Source organism: Pseudophryne corroboree, chromosome 4 (assembly GCF_028390025.1).
Source record: "Pseudophryne corroboree isolate aPseCor3 chromosome 4, aPseCor3.hap2, whole genome shotgun sequence".
NCBI classification, from domain to species: domain Eukaryota; kingdom Metazoa; phylum Chordata; class Amphibia; order Anura; family Myobatrachidae; genus Pseudophryne; species Pseudophryne corroboree.
The window spans coordinates 697,914,171-697,931,201 of record NC_086447.1 but is presented as its reverse complement, the minus strand read 5'-3'; the positions used below and the strand labels follow the sequence as shown (position 1 = coordinate 697,931,201).

General features: G+C 43.9%; 1 protein-coding gene across 6 annotated transcripts in view; it reads right to left on the bottom strand.

Annotated features, from left to right (window-relative positions):
- UTRN (utrophin) overlaps positions 1–17,031 on the bottom strand; it is a 1,167,552-nt gene that overhangs the window by 47,472 nt on the left and 1,103,049 nt on the right. For all 6 annotated transcript variants that reach the window (XM_063917938.1, XM_063917937.1, XM_063917939.1 and 3 more), the window contains one exon: positions 7,575–7,640. In XM_063917938.1, the coding sequence (XP_063774008.1) occupies positions 7,575–7,640 (66 nt within the window). The remainder of the gene's footprint in view (positions 1–7,574; positions 7,641–17,031) is intronic.

Genomic DNA, 17,031 nt, shown 5'->3' with positions numbered 1-17,031 from the left:
GGGTATCAAACTTGTAGAATTTAGCAAATGTGTTTGACCCCGACCAAGTAGCTGCTCGGCAAAGTTGTAAAGCCGAGACCCCTTGGGCAGCCGCCCAAGAAGAGCCCACCTTCCTCGTGGAATGGGCTTTTACAGATTTAGGATGCGGCAGTCCAGCCGCCGAATGTGCAAGTTGAATCGTGCTACAGATCCAGCGAGCAATAGTCTGCTTTGAAGCAGGCGCACCCAACTTGTTGGGCGCATGCAGGATAAATAGCGAGTCAGTCTTTCTGACTCCAGCTGTCCTGGAAACATAGATTTTTAGGGCCCGGACTACGTCCAGCAACTTGGAGTCCTCCAAGTCACGAGTAGCCGCAGGCACCACAATAGGCTGGTTCAAATGAAACGCTGAAACCACCTTTGGGAGAAATTGGGGACGAGTCCTCAATTCCGCCCTATCCATATGGAAAATCAGATAAGGGCTTTTACAAGACAAAGCCGCCAATTCTGACACACGCCTGGCCGAAGCCAAGGCCAACAGCATGACCACTTTCCACGTGAGATATTTTAGTTCCACGGTTTTAAGTGGTTCAAACCAATGCGACTTTAGGAAATCCAACACCACGTTGAGATCCCAAGGTGCCACTGGGGGCACAAAAGGGGGCTGAATATGCAGCACTCCCTTAACAAATGTCTGAACTTCAGGTAGTGAAGCCAGTTCTTTTTGGAAGAAAATCAATAGAGCCGAAATCTGGACCTTAATGGAACCCAACTTTAGGCCCATAGTCACCCCTGATTGTAGGAAGTGCAGAAATCGACCTAGCTGAAATTCCTCCGTTGGGGCCTTCCTGGCCTCACACCACGCAACATATTTCTGCCATATGCGGTGATAATGGTTTGCGGTCACTTCTTTCCTAGCTTTAATAAGCGTAGGGATAACTTCCTCCGGAATGCCCTTTTCCTTCAGGATCCGGCGTTCAACCGCCATGCCGTCAAACGCAGCCGCGGTAAGTCTTGGAACAGACAGGGCCCCTGCTGCAGCAGGTCCTGTCTGAGCGGCAGAGGCCATGGGTCCTCTGAGATCATTTCTTGAAGTTCTGGGTACCAAGCTCTTCTTGGCCAATCCGGAACAATGAGTATAGTTCTTACTCCTCTCCTTCTTATTAGTCTCAGTACCTTGGGTATGAGAGGCAGAGGAGGGAACACATACACCGACCGGTACACCCACGGTGTTACCAGAGCGTCCACAGCTATCACCTGAGGGTCCCTTGACCTGGCGCAATATCTTTTTAGCTTTTTGTTGAGGCGGGACGCCATCATGTCCACCTGTGGCCTTTCCCACCGGTGTACAATCATTTGGAAGACTTCTGGATGAAGTCCCCACTCTCCCGGGTGGAGGTCGTGTCTGCTGATAAAGTCTGCTTCCCAGTTGTCCACTCCGGGAATGAACACTGCTGACAGTGCTAACACATGATTTTCCGCCCATCGGAGAATCCTTGTGGCTTCTGCCATTGCCATCCTGCTTCTTGTGCCGCCCTGTCGGTTTACATGGGCGACCGCCGTGATGTTGTCTGACTGGATCAGCACCGGCTGTTGTTGAAGCAGGGGTCTTGCCTGACTTAGGGCATTGTAAATGGCCCTTAGTTCCAGAATATTTATGTGTAGGGAAGTCTCCTGACTTGTCCATAGTCCCTGGAAGTTTCTTCCCTGTGTGACTGCCCCCCAACCTCGAAGGCTGGCATCCGTGGTCACCAGGACCCAGTCCTGTATGCCGAATCTGCGGCCCTCTAGAAGATGAGCACTCTGCAGCCACCACAACAGCGACACCCTGGTCCTTGGAGACAGGGTTATCAGCCGATGCATCTGAAGATGCGATCCGGACCACTTGTCCAACAGATCCCACTGAAAGATCCTTGCATGGAACCTTCAGAATGGAATTGCTTCGTAAGAAGCCACCATCTTTCCCAGGACTCGCGTGCAGTGGTGCACCGACACCTGTTTTGGTTTTAGGAGGTCTCTGACTAGAGATGACAACTCCTTGGCCTTCTCCTCCGGGAGAAATACTTTTTTCTGTTCTGTGTCCCGAACCATCCCCAGGAACAGTAGACGCGTTGTAGGAACCAGCTGCGACTTTGGAATATTCAGGATCCAGCCGTGCTGTTGTAGCACTTCCCGAGCTAGTGCTACACCGATCAACAACTGTTCCCTGGACCTCGCCTTCATAAGGAGATCGTCCAAGTACGGGATAATTAAAACTCCCTTTCTCCGAAGGAGTATCATCATTTCGGCCATTACCTTGGTAAATACCCTCGGTGCTGTGGACAGACCAAACGGCAACGTCTGGAATTGGTAATGATAGTCCTGTACCACAAATCTGAGGTACTCCTGGTGAGGAGGGTAAATGGGGACATGCAGGTAAGCATCCTTGATGTCCAGTGATACCATGGAATCCCCCTCGTCCAGGCTTGCAATCACCGCCCTGAGCGATTCCATCTTGAACTTGAACCTTCTTATATAAGTGTTCAAGGATTTTAAATTTAAAATGGGTCTCACCGAACCGTCCGGTTTCGGTACCACAAACATTGTGGAATAGTAACCCCGTCCTTGTTGAAGGAGGGGTACCTTGATTATCACCTGCTGAGAATACAGCTTGTGAATCGCCTCCAGCACTGCCTCCCTGTCCGGGGGAGCTGTCGGCAAGGCAGATTTGAGGAAACGGCGAGGGGGAGACGTCTCGAATTCCAGCTTGTACCCCTGAGATACTACTTGTAGAATCCAGGGATCCACCCGTGAGCGAGCCCACTGGTCGCTGAAGTTCTTGATACGGGCCCCCACCGTACCTGACTCCGCCTGTGGAGCCCCAGCATCATGCGGTGGACTTAGAGGAAGCGGGGGAGGACTTTTGTTCCTGGGAACTGGCTGTATGTTGCAGCTTTTTCCCTCTACCTCTGCCTCTGGGCAGAAAAGGACGTGCCTCTAAGCCGCTTGCCTTTCTGGGGCCGAAAGGACTGTACCTGATAATACGGTGCTTTCTTTGGCCTTGAGGGAACATGGGGTAAAAATGCTGACTTCCCAGCTGTCGCTGTGGAAACGAGGTCCGAGAGACCATCCCCAAACAACTCCTCACCCTTGTAAGGCAATACTTCCATGTGCCTTTTAGAATCTGCATCTCCTGTCCACTGCCGAGTCCACAATCCTCTCCTGGCAAAAATGGACATTGCGTTTATTTTAGATGCCAGCCGGCAAATATCCCTCTGTGCATCTCTCATGTAAAAGACAGCGTCTTTAATATGCTCTACAGTTAGCAATATAGTGTCCCTGTCTAGGGTATCAATGTTTTCCGACAGGGAATCTGACCACGCAGCTGCAGCACTGCACATCCATGCTGAAGCAATAGCCGGTTCAGTATAATACCTGAGTGTGTATATACAGACTTCAGGATAGCCTCCTGCTTTCTATCTGCAGGCTCCTTCAGGGCGGCCGTGTCCGGAGACGGTAGTGCCACCTTTTTTGACAGACGTGTGAGCGCTTTATCCACCCTAGGGGATGTCTCCCAACGTGACCTGTCCTCTGGCGGGAAAGGGTACGCCATTAGTAACCTTTTAGAAATTACCAGTTTCTTATCGGGGGAAGCCCACGCTTCTTCACACACTTCATTTAATTCATCAGATGGGGGAAAAACCACTGGTAGTTTTTTCTCCCCAAACATAATACCCTTTTTTGTGGTACCTGGGGTAATATCCGAAATATGCAACACATTTTTCATTGCCGTAATCATGTAACGGGTGGCTCTATTGGAATGTACACTAGTCTCATCATCGTCGACACTGGAGTCAGTATCCGTGTCGACATCTGTGTCTGCCATCTGAGGTAGCGGGCGTTTTAGAGCCCCCGATGGCTGTAGAGACGTCTGGGCAGGCACAGGCTGAGAAGCCGGCTGTCCCACATCTGCTATGTCGTCAAACCTTTTATGTAAGGAGTCGACACTGTCGCGTAATTCCTTCCACATAACCATCCACTCAGGTTTAGACCCCGCAGGGGGTGACATCACATTTATCGCCACCTGCTCCGCCTCCACATAAGCCTCCTCATCAAACATGTCGACACAGCCGTAACGACACACCGCACACACACAGGGAATGCTCTGACTGAGGACAGGACCCCACAAAGCCCTTTGGGGAGACAGAGAGAGAGTATGCCAGCACACACCAACAGCGCTATATAACACAGGGATTAACACTATAACTGAGTGATTTTCCCAATAGCTGCTTGTATACACAATATTGCGCCTAAATTTAGTGCCCCCCCTCTCTTTTTTACCCTATGTAGTCTGGAAACTGCAGGGGAGAGCCTGGGAGCGATCCTTCCAGCGGAGCTGTGAGGGAAAATGGCGCCAGTGTGCTGAGGGAGATAGCCCCGCCCCTTTTTCGGCGGACTTCTCCCGCTTTTTTCTATGTATATCTGGCAGGGGTATTTTACACATATATAGTCTCTATGACTATATTATGTGTTATTTGCCAGCCAAGGTACTCAATATTGCAGCCCAGGGCGCCCCCCCCCAGCGCCCTGCACCCATCAGTGACCGGAGTGTGAGGTGTGCATGGGAAGCAATGGCGCACAGCTGCAGTGCTGTGCGCTACCTTGATGAAGACCGAAGTCTTCTGCCGCCGATTTCCAGGACCCTCTTCTTGCTTCTGGCTCTGTAAGGGGGACGGCGGCGCGGCTCCGGGACCGGACGACCGAGGCTGGGCCTGTGTTCGATCCCTCTGGAGCTAATGGTGTCCAGTAGCCTAGAAGCCCAAGCTAGCTGCAAGCAGGTAGGTTCGATTCTCTCCCCTTAGTCCCTCGTAGCAGTGAGTCTGTTGCCAGCAGATCTCACTGAAAATAAAAAAACTAAAATAAACTTTCTTTTTCTAAGAGCTCAGGAGAGCCCCTAGTGTGCATCCAGCTCAGCCGGGCACAAAATTCTAACTGAGGTCTGGAGGAGGGTCATAGAGGGAGGAGCCAGTGCACACCAGGTAGTCCTAAAGCTTTCTTTAGTTGTGCCTAGTCTCCTGCGGAGCCGCTATTCCCCATGGTCCTTACGGCGTTCCCAGCATCCACTAGGACGTCAGATAAAAAATCTTTGAGTTCCACTTTTACTTCAACACTGTATTTGCAAATTGACATCTTATGGTATAAATAGGGCAGGAGCATCAATACTCAGTTCATTCATTCAGGTGTGCCTGCGATACGACTAGGAACCATTAAGATCAGATTCCACACTGCAAAACATTAAACTTTACTGCAAATTACAGAAAAAGTCAAATATTTAGCAGACTTTTGAAAACGTTACTTGTATCTAATGGGGAATCATGAATCCACTTCGGTAATTTATTCTATTAAAAGTCACCTCTGACAAGTCCTGTATAAAAGCACTCAAGCTGTATGGTGATGGAAACTCTCCATAGCTCCTTATATACTTGCAGTTTACAGTAAATGTGAATGCTGGGTATGGCAAGATACAGCAGCACAGCACTTACATGTAATGCTGTCACCTAACATTATTCTAAAGATGCTGATGTATCAAGATTAAATTACAGTACTCTGATTATTAACCTTCATTAGTTTGAAGAGCTAAATTCAATCTCCAATATCAATTGGCCACTTATTTGTAAAAATAGATTAAAGAGGTCTATAATATACCCAGATGATTAATTTATAATTCATGAATATGTATGGTAAACATACTGTAAAGAAACAGAGCAAAAACACAGGCAATAGAAAATCCTAATTAGACCCTTTTAAATGCAAACACTACTAAAACCGCTAAACCACTTTTTATGTAGATGCAATCAATACACAAAAACACTGCCTGATTATGCATTTATCAGAAGCTTTTATTTAGAGACCTGTAGAGTTCTAGGCATATCTATCTATCTATCTATCTATCTATCTATCTATCTATCTATCTATCTATCTATCTATCTATCTATCTATCTAATACAAAATGCATGCATGTACCATTGTCAATTCGAACACAAATACTTGTATGCCACATTACCCTAAAGACTGTAAGCCACCTTTGACACTGATGCTGTTGCACTATTTCTACAATGAAAGTAAAGGGACATACACACAGTGCGATGTAACCTTACGATTTTGACTATATCGTCAAAATCGTAAGGAAAGTTAGTGCAAATCGCACCGTGTGTATACAGCTTGCAATACTGATGCGCTCTCCTGTGGGGTCGGTATCGCAAGAAAAGATAGACTGTGCAGGCAAGTCAATCTACATACTGTAGTCAAAATCTCAAGTAAAGTTTGTCAATATCGGTGGTTCAGGGCTCCAGGGAAGTTCAGGGGAAATCGCAAAGTCAAAATCGGAGATAGTCAATATCTCACTGTGTGTATGAACCTTAAGTTCACCAGAACCTAGTTAGTGTTTATTAAAGGACCACTAAGCTTAAAATAAAACTCACATTATAACAATCAGCTCATAACATGTTGGCAGGTTGAAACACATGTTTTTAAAAAAATTATTACACTATATTCTATTATCCTTATTTACAGGTTCTAGTGTTCCTTAGGCGGAGTGGGCAATCAATAACGAACATCATAAAAAGACCAAAGATACACAGATAATGTCATACTGTATATACTTTTATTGGGTACAAGTCAAATCTATTTAAATGAATTCTTAAGTGCCCACATTTTATTTTATTATTGTAGACATCATATTTCCTGAGGTACAAATCAGGTTCCTTTGAAGACTTAGAAGACAGTATATAGAGTGTAACAAATTGGCAAATTTATTTGAAAAATTGCTTTGAAGTTAAATCCATCGAGTGATCTAGTGGCACAGTATAACACAATATATATATATATATATATATACATATATACACACACACGTACATACAGTATGTATGTGTATATATATATATATATACACACACACACACACACACACACACACACACACTATGTATGTATTGATGTATGTATGTATGTATGTATGTATGTATGCAGCAAGTCATTATAAAAGTCAATATACAGACATTTGCCATGGTATTTTCAGTTCCCGTTTCCTCCATTTTACACAGACTGCAATATTTTTAAATATATCCTAGGCAGTCATATTTGTATATTTCTTTGTATTCTTCCTAATAACAAAAGCTGTAAAACCTGTACACTGGTACTCATAGTTGGTGATTAATTGAAGGATAACACTGCCCAACACTAAAACCTTACTCAGCTACCTCAGCAATACTGGTTGGGAGCAGTTGCCATTTCGCCGTGTCAGTCTCTGGGAATATGCGCATGAATGATTCAGTGGAACTGAGAGCCTAGGCTGTGTGAGTAAAACATTATGTTTTTCTCATTACCTTCTGCTATTGGCATTCTGATATTGGCGTAACAGAGGAAGGATCATGGAAGTATTTATACAGCAGTAATCCTTGCTAAATATGTTTCATTATGTCATTATGCTTTGCATGAGGAAGCTTTTGCAAATGAGACATTTAAAGCTATTTGCCTTTTAATACATTTGTACTTCTGCTATTGTCTGGGCTACAAAACTACTGCACATATTGTTGGAATGACACACTACTCACATGCTTCCAGTTGCAGAACTGCTGTCAGTGAACAGAGAACCATTAGTTCTTTCCATTTGTGCCAGCCTAGTGAGAGAAAGAGGTACCTATTAATGATTTCATGTTGGTTGACACTACAAATGTACAGTGCACAGGCCTATTGTAGTATACAAGTATTGTAAGGAATGCATTTTACAGACGCACCCCAAAGATACAAGTGCCGAAACTTGCCATTTTAGTTGAAAACAATTAGATTAGAAGGCAGATAAGAACCACTTGGCCCATCTAGTTTGTCCTAAATATACATGTACATACACACTAGGGTCACATTTTGTCAGGAGCCAATTAACCTACCAGTGTATTTTGTGGATTGTGGGAGGAAACCTGAGTACCTGTCTCTCCATAAGCTTTTCGTCAGATCCTGGTCGGATGACCTGGGTCACCCGTTTATAATGCACCGTTACCCGGGTCCTTCCGGGTCCGAGCCTGGCAGCTACCTGGGTGGGATTCCCGGGTCGCTGGACATGGATATAAAGATGCGTCCTCATTCACCTAGCGTTCTTGTGCAATTATATGCACGATGCTTGGTGCAATTCAGATGCTCCGCCATTAGTAGCGAATCCTACATTTTGCTTATTCGCATTGTAGCAACATACAAATTGCTCACAGTATATCAGGGACACTAGATTAGTACTTTTGTCACACAGGACTTAGTATAATGTTCATATAAAGCCGCATTCTGAATCGTCTTATGAAGGTACTTCCTCAGCAATGAACTTGATCAGCCACGGAGTTCCCAAGAGCGTGGGGGCCCTTTAGGAGTTGCCACGAGGGCCAAATTAGCAAGAGGAGGCCCCGAAAATACACCAGGAGGGGCAAGCAATGCCAAAGGACGTGGCGGAAGGCCACCGAAGCCGACCAAAACATAGTAATCAATCTTTCCTCCTATGAGCTATACCCACTACAGAAATAGAACCATTTCAATGGCAGGTAGATAAGTACCACCTACATTGATAACTCAAATTGAGGGAACACTTTGCAAAATATCCTAACACAACTTTAAATGCTATGGATGAGTACCTGTTACCACCGGCTTTGGCCAAGTTACGACCGAAGTCATCATTTGAGCTGCAATCCTTTAATGCGGCAGTGAAGACCTTTATGCGTTTGCTTGATTTACAGACTACTGAGAATATCAAAAGACCTATGACTAACAGACCTATTTTCACCAAGGTTGAACATCAAGCGCTGCGGAGATTAGCAGATAATAAACAATTGGTATTTCGTCCTGCCGACAAGGGAGGAGCTCTTGTTATCCAGAATAAATGTGATTATATTGCAGAAATTCATTGACAATTACAGTAAGTGATGTGGTAACGTACCAGCCACTCTTACATGATCCTACCCATATGTTTAAACAAGCAATAGTGAAATTACTGGAACAAGCTGTATGTGATGAGGTTATTCCAAAAAAAATTGATGAATGCATGAATTCCTGCACATCTGGTAACCCTGTTACTATATACAACACCTAAAGTACACAAGATGTTAGTTAAACCCCCAGGCGGCCCCATAATTGCAGCTACGAAATCTTTGTTCCAACCGGTTGCCACATATCTGAACAGCCTATTGCAACCTTGTATACAGGACCATCCGAGATTTTTACTCGATACGACAATGTTACTGAGGCAATTACAGAAGATCTCAGTGGAGGAATATGACATTTGGTTATGCAGCATAGATGTGACTTCACTATATACTGTAATACCTCATGAAATGGGCCTAAAAGCTGTTAGGAAGTTCATTACAGGTCATCCTAAATACAGTGGACCTAACTTGGATTTGTGTTCGAATTTATTGTATATGAGCCTTAAAAAAAAATATATATTTCTCTTTGATAACAGGTTTTATTTGCAGTGTATTGGTTGTTCTATGGGGACCAGTGTGGCCAAATCGTACGCCAATATATTTATATTTGCTATACAGCAGGAAGTATTCTTCTCTAGTAAGGACATTGAAGATCATACAGTGTATTATATACGTTTCATGGACGACCTGTCAATTTTGTGGCTAGGGAGTAGTGACTCATTTGTTTTGGTTGTTGAAGCTCATAATCTGAGAGATCACCCTGTAAAGTTCACATACAACATCAGCAAGGAGTATGTGAATTTTTTAGATGTCTAGATTAGGCCAAGGGACCGACAGATCTGTACCATGTACCAGTCTATACAGGTTGAGTATCCCTTATCCAAAATGCTTGGGACCAGAGGTATTTTGGATATGGGATTTTTCCGTATTTTGGAATAATTGCATACCATAATGAGATATCATGGTGATGGGACCTAAATCTAAGCACAGAATGCATTTATGTTTCATGTACACCTTATACACACAGCCTGAAGGCAATTTTAGCCAATATTTTTTATAACTTTGTGCATTAAACAAAGTGTGTCTACATTCACACAATTCATTTATGTTTCCTATACACCTTATACACACAGCCTGAAGGACATTTAATACAATATTTTTAATAACTTTGTGTATTAAACAAAGTTTGTGTACATTGAGCCATCAAAAAACAAAGGTTTCACTATCTCACTCTCAGTCAAAAAAGTCCGTATTTCGGAATATTCCGTATTTCGGAATATTTGGATATGGGATACTCAACCTGTATATTAAACCAACAGACCATAACAATTTGCTACACATGCGGAGCTCACACCTGGTGGCCCTTAAAAGAAGTTTACCTTACTCGCAATTTTTATGAGTAAAGCAAATTAATTCTGACCCGGTAGTAGCCGCCATGGCAAATAAGTTCTTACAACGCGGTTATGATAATGATTTATTGACAACTGCTATGAACAAGGCTCTGTCACAAGACAGACAGCAGCTTCTTAGGCAATGTAACGCCAGTCAATTTAATACCTCTAGTGCCCAAATCAGTAGAACATCTAAACAACTTTGGCCCATGATACAGAGTGATGGTGATTTGAAAATGCCTGATACCAAACTGTTAGCCAGCTACAGGAGGGGTCGCAGTATTAGGGATTATTTGGCTAACACCAACAGGTAATTTTCGAACAGGCAAAAAAGGATTCCGTAAATGCACATGTACTACATGTAGTTTCCTTATACCTGGGGATACATTTTTTTCATCCATTATCTGGACAACGGTTCAATATTAGACATACCCTGATCTGTAACTCAAAATTTGTTGTGTATCAGATCATATGCCCCTGTGGGCTGTCATATATCGGTCAGACCGAACGTACCATTAAGGAACGTATGACAGCCCACAGGCCTGCTATTAGGGCAGCACTACAGACTGGCAAGCGTGAGCAGCCCATTGACAGATATTTTTGTCAAGTTCCACATCCATTTTTTGTGGTCCATTATACAATGATTGACCATGCCCCTGCCTCTATTCGTGGAGGTGACCGTGCTTTGCGGTTACTTCAATGTGAAAGTAAATGGATACATAGATTGGGTACCCTTGTGCCTAGGGGCCTTAATGATCATTTAGGTTTATCCAAATATGAATTGATGTATTTTTGCTATCATGTCCTTTAGTAATTGAGTATTGTTGCTATTTATATGCTGTTTATATGAAGTATTTATATCAGTGATTCTAACTATGATCAGGTTTATCTTTATGTAGAAGGTCAGTAGTACTGTATATACTGTCTTTTTGTTACAGTAGGTGGTTTATATTGATCTCTTGTGACATACACATAGTTAATACCATTAGGGTGTCTATCTGAAGAGTGAGCAGTATGCATATAAGTAATTTGTAGCTCCTTGAAAGTTCATTATTTCTAATATCTATATAGAATCGCACAGCAGAGGGTTAATGCCGTTATAGATCACCACTCTTCTGACATTGCTATATAATTTGTATGTATTCTAGATCAGGTGTTTAATCTGTGTTGTACATTTTACAGCCGCTTGTATACCTGAGTATCTATGGTGATGGGTGCCCATAGTGACTCATGCTGTATGACGTCACTCACATTGCGCCGCCGGCCGGGTCCGCAGTCCCATTTCTGGAGGATGGCGTCCACTGGATGAAATTTATGTATGCTCTATTAGCCTGATGACAGTGCGGAAATTAAAGCACAAACGTTGCTATATAGTATGCTGTTTCATGAGTGATCGTTTCTAAAATTCGTGAGTGCCGCACCGAGGATTCCCGCATGTATACTGATGCTGCGGGGGCACCTGATACCATACGCTGCTGGTGAGAGCCGGACACCTTTGAGATATATATATATATATATATATATGTACAGTGTGCACATAAGCAAATATGAAGGCACACTGGCTATGATGGTGAGTAGGACTTACTCCTGTTTGCACAGTGTATTGGTTAACACCATCCAAAGCTATATTTTTAACTAACATCCCCAAATTCAACAAACAAAACTTGTTCCTAGTGTTCCTAGTTGGTGCAAAAGCTGTGGATTAAAAAATAGTTGTTGGGAGCAGTCACAGCTGTGTTCTCAAACGTCTAGCCTCAATATGCCATGCGGAGCGAGATACCTGGCACAAGTGAGTCTCCAGGTCCCATGTGACAGAGAACTTTTTTTTTTGCAGTATTTTTGGTCCGAAACAGCATCTTAGTAAGAAACTGACGCAAAAACCGCTTATTTTAAGACTGTCCTGATTAATTTGATACAGTATGTGACACTTGAACATCTGTGTGCATTGGAGTCTGTATAGCAAGCACAACGGAACTTGGCTGCTGCATTGTAGCACTTTGTATACAGATTCAGATATACAAATCTGGCATATCACATTAATCAGCACAGTGTCATGAAGCAGTTTGGCACATCTGATTGCGAATTACGCATTTTGGGGTGAAAAAGATGCAAAATAGAGAACCCTGTGCAAAGTGGCATGGGACCTGGCGCACCAAGGGGGGCTGTTTGGCGCAACTGCTGCTCAGTGTATGAGGACATGGGTAGCCTTCATTATTTGCATTCAGCCTTTGTGATAGTCTTATTAAATGTAAATTATAAAGTTTTCACTTAAAAAGAAAATATATAAAAAGTTAAGGATCCATAGCTGTTTGCTTATTGGCAATAAAAGCGGATTTACAACTTTAATTTTGTTTTTGCAGAAATGATGTTTTCTGAGGTGCTTCCAATTATACTTCAAGTTAGTGTTTCTGCTTTGAAGTAAACGTCTTGAAAACCTGTGCCATGATAAAAGACAAACAAACTTCTTTCTTTTTAATAAATATGCAAATAAGTGTTGGGTTGCAGCTTTGTGAAACATGCCAGCATTAGTGACGTCTGCACCCTTTTCCATTCACTTTTACTCAAACTGAATGGGAGATGACACTGTTGTCAAAGAAACACAGATAATAAATGTGCAATCACGTTAAGATCAAAGACTTGTTTCCTAACCTGTGAATTTTAAATCAGTAACTTGCACATTTTCCAAAAATGTAAACCCACAGCGGCTAACTTATGCCAGAGATAAATACAGCATTTTAGGATGGCTGTCAGCCAGCCCGTATTAAAAGCAGCAACGTTCACATCAACCAGCTGCAGTGTGATAGCCATAATACATGTAGTGCATGCTCACCTTAAGTTGAAAACTTTATTAAGATTCTATACACAAACAATCTTCATAGTCAGTTATGTTAAATAAATATGAAAGTTATAAGAAGATTAGGCATTATCATGGATTTGTGCGGCTAGATAAATACACAATGCCACAGGCCACCTACTACAGGTTGCTTTATTATTAGTAGTTGTAGTAAGTTATTTATATAGCGCACACATATTCTGCAGCGCTTTACAGATAATTTGGCCATTCACTTCAGTTCCTGCCCCAGTGCAGTTACAATCTATGGGGGTAATTCAGACTGCATCGCTGCAGCGATCATACTCTGAATTACTATGCGCAGTGCGCACGCGCGGCAGGCACACTGCGCATGTGCGGCCAGTGAGATGCAAAAGCATCTCACTGGTGTGATCGCCTCTGCCTGACTGACAGGCAGAAGCAGTCACGTGGTGGGAGGGGGCGTGCCAACAGCATTAGAACGCCGTTGGCCAGGCGCGTACCGGACAACGGAGGCGTGTTTGGACCATTGTGGGGTGTGCCGCGGCAGCTGCGTGACGTCTCACACAGCCGCTGCAACCCAGGACGCGGCGGTTATCCACCTGCCAGCGCACAGGACCTGTGCTGGCAGGGAGCTACTTGTTAGGTACAAAAGCATTGCAGCGTGCAATGCTTTTGTACCTGTGCAGGAGGGGGTGTGTGTTAGGGCCTGACATGCAGGGTGGACTAGCCCTGTGCTGGGCGTCCCCCCGCATGTCAGAGAAACTGATCGTAGATGTGCTAAATTTAGAACATCCACGATTAGGTCTAAATTACCCCCTATGTTCCTTATCAAATGGGCACACTATTAAAAATGGCCACAGCCTTAGAGGAGACAGTTATTAAAGACACTACAGGAGGCTCTAGTATCTTTAATAACTGTCTCCTCTGAGGTGGCGGACATTATGGGAGGAACATTTTCAATAGTGTTTTACTTGAAGCAGGAAGTGCAAGCAGTCTGCTGCGGCAGCGGTGACAGGGGGATTTCCCTGAAAACAAGCAGAACCCCTGAAAACGAGCAGGCACTGCATAATTACTATGTGGCCATTAATGTGGAGGCATAATACATTATCAAGGGCATTACTGTGTGAGGCATAATATGGTGACAGGGGTAAAACTGTGGGAAATAATATGGTGTCAGGGGCATTACTGTGGGGACTTAATATGGCGCAAGTGGAATAATATGGTGTTGCTCCGTATGTGCACTCTGGAATTTTATTTTATTGAAATAGGGCCTTGATAGGAACCAAACCAAAGGCCTCTGTGCTGAGAGGTGGTAAGACTAACCATTACACCAACCATGATGTTAATAGTATAAGATGTCTCTACACTCTTACAGAATTTCATAACATGTACTTTTGTTTTCTGTACAGTACCACCAACTGTAAATAGTATTCATGTATACTAAGTACCCCCTAAGACTTGTAATGTTATTCAAGTTACCCTCTGCTCTAATTTAAGTACATTTTTACAAAGCCACTGCTCATGTATTCAAAAGTTTCAAATGTTCACTTTCCGATTAGTTTTGTATGTTTTATTACTTCAAACTGTAAAGTTATTTTTAGTTTCAACAATATATCACAGCATTAATGTTATATTGGGTATAATACACTATAGATGTATCATTTACAGTACTGGCAGAATTTGTATGTTACACACATATTGTGGAAAATGTATCAAATGCTAGTTCCACAGATGGATTGAAGTCGCTGCATATTACCGCATATCAAAGACCATTTCACTCTCCAAACAACTGGCTTTATAATCCATCAATTTGGAAGATTAAACCCTCATCCCCAGCAATCTGCTGTTTCTCATTATTAATTATTGGTATAAGTTTTCGACAAACTGCATTCAGTTTATGTAAAGCTGGAAACAATCATTGTGAATAATGATAGATGGGTGCTGGGGTGTGATACGATATGCAGGCGTTCGGGATGCCGGCGGTCAAAATACTGACAGTGCATCCCGATGAAGACAATCCCAGCAGGGGCTAGGTAATTATGCTTAAGCCCCCCCAAATACTCCCCTAACCCTCCCTTCCCGCAGCCTAGCCCTAAACCCCCCACCTCCCAGCCTTAACCTAACCCTCACCAATGGTGCCTAAACCTAGCCCCCCCCCCCCCCCCTCCCTGCAGCCTAAACCTAACCCTCCCCCACAGCCTATCCCCAACCCTCCCTATCGCTTCAGCCTAATGCTGGCCATACATCAGGACGATATCTTTCCAACCAGCCAACTAGTTGGCTGGTTGGAAAGATAATCTGGCAGTGTGTGGGAGGAAACGATTATCAGCCGTTTGCTCCCACACGCTAAAAAACGCCCAGAAACGGTCTGTCCAACTAGTTGGGAAAATCAAACCTGTTTGATTTTCCCAACTAATCGTTCAGGTGTAGGGGAAACTCTCCCCCCAACTGAACGATAAGTAGGTGGACACAGGCTGACAGTGTCCACCTACTTTTGTCACCCTCACTGCTGGCCAGCCCAGGATCCCAGCGGCGGCATTGGAGCAGGAGTAGTGATGAGGTTCAGGGGCAGCTGCGGCAGTCCATCAATGCTGCCGTGCTGCCCCTGTCATCGCGGCGGCGGGAGGAGAAGCAGGGACGGGCTGCGGGAGTACTTCACTCCTGCCCCGGGACATCAGGACTCGTCAGCGGCGGCATTGGAGGGAGCAGTGATGGGGTTCAGGGGCAGCTGCGGCAGTCCATCACTGCTGCCGTGCTGCCCCTGTCATCGCGGCAGCGGCGGCAGGAGGAGAAGCAGGGACGGGTTGCGGGAGTACTTCACTCCTGCCCCGGGACACCAGGACTCATCAGCGGCGGCATTGGAGCAGTGATGAGGTTCAGGGGCAGCTGCGGCAGTCCATCACTGCTGCCGTGCTGCCCCCGTCACTCCGGGACCCCTGTCAGCGGCGGTGGGTGAGCGGGAGCCGGGAGGAAGATTAGGGCAAGTGGAGAATATCCCCCTTCCAACGCCCCCGTGATAACTATATGCCCTGGGCCTGGCACCATATTTCTCCCCCTTTCCCGGTGAGCACAAACCCGAGGACTATAAACCCCTTCACTGTAGTGTCCCCTGCCAACCTCCCTCCTGCGATGCCCCTTAAAAAAAAAAAAAAATTTATATATATATATATATATATATATATATATATATCAAAAAAATAATAAAGAACCCTTTTTACCGCGCTGATATACAGTATAGCTCGTACCACTGAGAAATGCCTCCTGTCAGACAAGGCATTAAATTAGAAATAGAGAAAAAGAGTTTCTCATGGGAGCTGGACCACCTCAGATATCACTTTAAGATGTATTTATTCTTAAAATTTAACAGTAAATACTGTAACAATATATAAAAACGTCAATAAAACATGCAAATAACTTTGTACCATAAATGAACAATACAGACTAATAATCTGATGAAATATGTGTTGGTGATATCTACAATTGGATCGAATATCAATTCTTCCACCAAAGCGTTCAGAAGTGTGTTCAAATTCACAATTGCGCGAATACCCAACGCGTTTCGTCCATACAGGACTTCATCAGGGGTCGTGATCGATATGGTCAAAGTTTGTAAGTTTCAAAATCCCAACCAGCTATTTGCCGTGGGTATGGAAGATATTACAGTATTCGTATTTATTCGTATTTATCATATAAAATTCATCAATGTACATAAACAGTGAAATTGCTGTGACAATGACCCTAGTGCTCTCTCAGAATTCCCATTCACAGCTATAAGTGAGAGAGCACTAGGGTCATTGTCACAGCAATTTCACTGTTTATGTACATTGATGAATTTTATATGATGAATTTTATATGATAAATACGAATACTGTAATATCTTCCATACCCACGGCAAATAGCTGGTTAC